This window comes from Eurypyga helias, unplaced genomic scaffold (genome assembly GCF_000690775.1).
Source record: "Eurypyga helias isolate BGI_N326 unplaced genomic scaffold, ASM69077v1 scaffold4160, whole genome shotgun sequence".
In the NCBI taxonomy this organism is placed as follows: domain Eukaryota; kingdom Metazoa; phylum Chordata; class Aves; order Eurypygiformes; family Eurypygidae; genus Eurypyga; species Eurypyga helias.
Genome location: NW_010226116.1, coordinates 144,218 through 147,291, shown reverse-complemented (window position 1 = coordinate 147,291; position 3,074 = coordinate 144,218). Strand labels below are relative to the sequence as shown.

The following is a 3,074-nucleotide window of genomic DNA, read 5'->3' as shown; positions in this document are numbered from 1 at the left end:
AAAACTCCCTTTAACACTGATGTGGATATAGGTTAATACTCTTTGCTCCATACATGTCGGTAAATTTATAGTCTTGCAGTCCAGATCAGGCTAGCTTTGGCCCAGAAGCTTGATTTTTGCAATGGAAAGAGGTCCAGTTTACATGGAGATGATTAACTGTCCTGATCCAGAGCCTCATGTGAGCATGGCAATGCTATAAGTCATCACGGGCCACAGGTTGCTGTGGTTGGGGCTGAAATTCCCCCGGTGCTACCTCCCTGAGCTGCACTGAGGCTTACAATGCAGGATTCAAGAGGATTTTAAAAAATGACAAGTATGTAGAAGCACTGAAACAACAGAAATGTGGGACCCAAACCTGGCTGCAGTTCAGCACAAAGAAATACAGTCATCAGCGATGTCAGTTTCGGGTATTTGAACAACAGTGTGATAGAGAACGCTGTAAGGCAAACAGTCCCCAGCAATGACAACGCAACCAACCAACCTCTTCTCATCAAAATGTCCTTCTGGGTCAGATCCTGGCATCTGTTGTGCGCAAGGGTAATTCAAGACGTACGTGGAGACCTAACACAATGTTCAGACAAGCACCTACGCAGACAGAAATGGCTCATGCTTCAAGAGATGGACTCCAGCAGCAGCTCATCGGGGGGCATCGGGGGTATTTCCATGCTGTTTATTCGGTCAAAGAGCTTGGGAAGAGACCAAAGCTTAAAGCGTGGAAGATTTCTCTTTTTCATATGGATGTCGTGGCTGGTTTCGGTGATGGAGAGGCTGCTCCTGTGGCGCATGAACCGAGCTCGCAGGGCAGCACAGCTGTGGTGCAGCAGCTGGTCCTGGAACTCAGAGGTCATGAAGTAGTAGAGGACTGGATCCAGGCAGCAGTTGAGGCTCGCCAGGCAGAGGGAGATGGGGTGGAAGCGGAGCGTGCTCCTGTGAATGGCACAGTCCTGGATGATCTTCTCTATCACTAACATGAAGAAAGGGAAGTTGATGTGGTAGGGGGTGAAGCAGATGAAGAAGACAGCCGCGCACATCAAGACCATGCGCAAAGCCTTCTGCTTCTCGCTGGTGTTTTGCAGCTGCGTTGGACACTCCCGCAGCGACTGCCTCATCTTCCAAGTGCAGCAGGCAATGATGCCGAAGGGGATGACAAACCCAAAGAGCTCTGCCACCGTCATCAACGTGATGGAGGCTCCTGGGCTCAGCTGCTTCACCCCCAGGTCCGAGAAGCACGTGTTCGTGCTGTTGGACAAGGCCGGGCTCCTCACTATGAGCAGGGGTAAGCAAGCCGCCCCGACGAAGAGCCAGATGGCAGCGCTAATGGCTGCGTCGTACCGCCGCTTCCAGCCCTTGGCTTTGAAGGGATGGAGGAGGAAGAGGTACCGCTGGATGCTGATGCAGGTGAGGAAACAAATGCTGGCGTACATGTTGAGGTACTTCAGGTAGAAGCACAGCTGGCAAAGAAAACTTCCAAACGGCCAGGTGTGGTTTATGTAGTAATACATCCGTAAGGGCAGCGAGAGGACGTGAGCCAGGTCGGCCACAGCCAGGTTGATCATGAAGATGACGGCTTTGCTCTTCTTGCTGATGAAGCGGCACAAGACCCATAAGGCAGCGCTGTTGGCCAGGAGGCCGGGGATGAATATGATGGTGTACGTGGCTGCGTAAAGGGTGGACTGGAAGGACATCTGGGGATGGGTACAGTTCCCAAAGGATGTGTTGCTTTCCATCACAGCTGAGTCTCTTCGCTCATGGGGCCATTAAGGTGGGTGGAGGGTTTCTGTAGGAAGTAAAACCAGATGCTGTAAAGCCAAAACTCCCCTGGTATTTCCCCACATGGAGTAAATGTGCTTCAGTACAGAAGAATAAGTTGTGTGTAGGTGTTTGTAGTGTGCGCTGGCGTACGTGTGAGATGGGGTGTGTGTTGGGAAGGGTGCAGAGCCAGATCCTGCTTACGGGCAGCAATCCTGAGCATCTTCCTCACAGCTCCTTTCAGATGTGCTCTGCAGGATTTTGTACCCTGCCACCCCTTAAGACGATGCCACAATTACAGTGACATTGCAATTGAGCTTTGTAGCGTTAGGCTCTTTATTGCTAATGCCAGAGAGCTGCTTCAGCTCCCCAGGGTTTTTCAGGACCACTTCTATTGCATGTAGTTTTCTGTCAAACTCCTGTCAAATTGGTGCTCTCTGACATGTCTACAAGCAATTTTGGTGGGACTGTAAATAAATAGGTATTTTAAATGGATCTAGACATTGCCTTTTCATATCTGCACAGAGATCAGATGCAAATCGGCAGCAAGGGCAATAATTAGCATCAGCAAACGATGGTGCTGGCAGGCAGCCGACCGGAGCAGAGGCCAGTGGGAGAGGTGCAGACAGATCTATCAGAGGTCTGGCTCCAAATTTAAGGCTGGATTTATAAACTAATAGCTGGCCAAACACATGCCAGTTGTTCTGCCAGTCCTGCTAACTCAATTCCAGCACTCATGGCACATTGTGCAGGCATCGTGTTGTAGCAACAGAAATTATCCTCCAGCAACAGTTCAGAGCACGAAGGAAGATAAATACATCTGTCTTTTTAGTTAGGGCAGATATTCTTTTCATCTATTTACCCATTTCACCTCATCCAGCTAGCGCTGAGGGTATTGGCAGGTCATGGGGAGTTCACAGGTACTCACACAGCTCTCCAGAGGGGTGATGGATTTTGCCATTTGTGAGCAGAACCCACAGGAAACAGTCCGCTCTTTTGGGAAGGGGCGATGCAGCAGCAGGAGGTTACAAAGCAAGGGTCTGTAGCATCGTCTGCAACAAAACAGTGCAATTTTCCCCTTGGAAATGGAGACTGTAGCTGCCTGCGAGGTGTCAGGCAGCCTGCCCTGCCCTTCCAGGAGACCCAAGACAGATCCGGCAGACCCCTGAGCACCTTCTGCTGTTGCCACTGAGCCCCTCACCAGCACTTTTTCACTAAGCAGTGGCCAATGATGCTGTTTCCCGCAGCCCTGAGCCTGGTGTTTGCCATAGGGATGGATTTCTAAAAGCCAGTTGCCTGCAGTGGAGACTGAGCTGATGCAGGGA

The 3,074-nt window shown here is 50.7% G+C and overlaps 1 protein-coding gene across 1 annotated transcript; it reads right to left on the bottom strand.

Annotated features, from left to right (window-relative positions):
• Window positions 1–611: 611 nt before the first annotated feature.
• Window positions 612–1,727, bottom strand: LOC104509605 (putative P2Y purinoceptor 10). The gene has a single exon (XM_010151597.1). The coding sequence runs from the start codon at window positions 1,725–1,727 to the stop codon at window positions 612–614; it is 1,116 nt and encodes a 371-aa protein (XP_010149899.1).
• Between the last annotated feature and the right edge of the window lie 1,347 nt (window positions 1,728–3,074).

Bases quoted from the DNA above. Each gene is read 5' to 3' on its own strand.
- LOC104509605 (XM_010151597.1), bottom strand. From the start codon at position 1,727: ATGGAAAGCAACACATCCTTTGGGAACTGTACCCATCCCCAGATGTCC.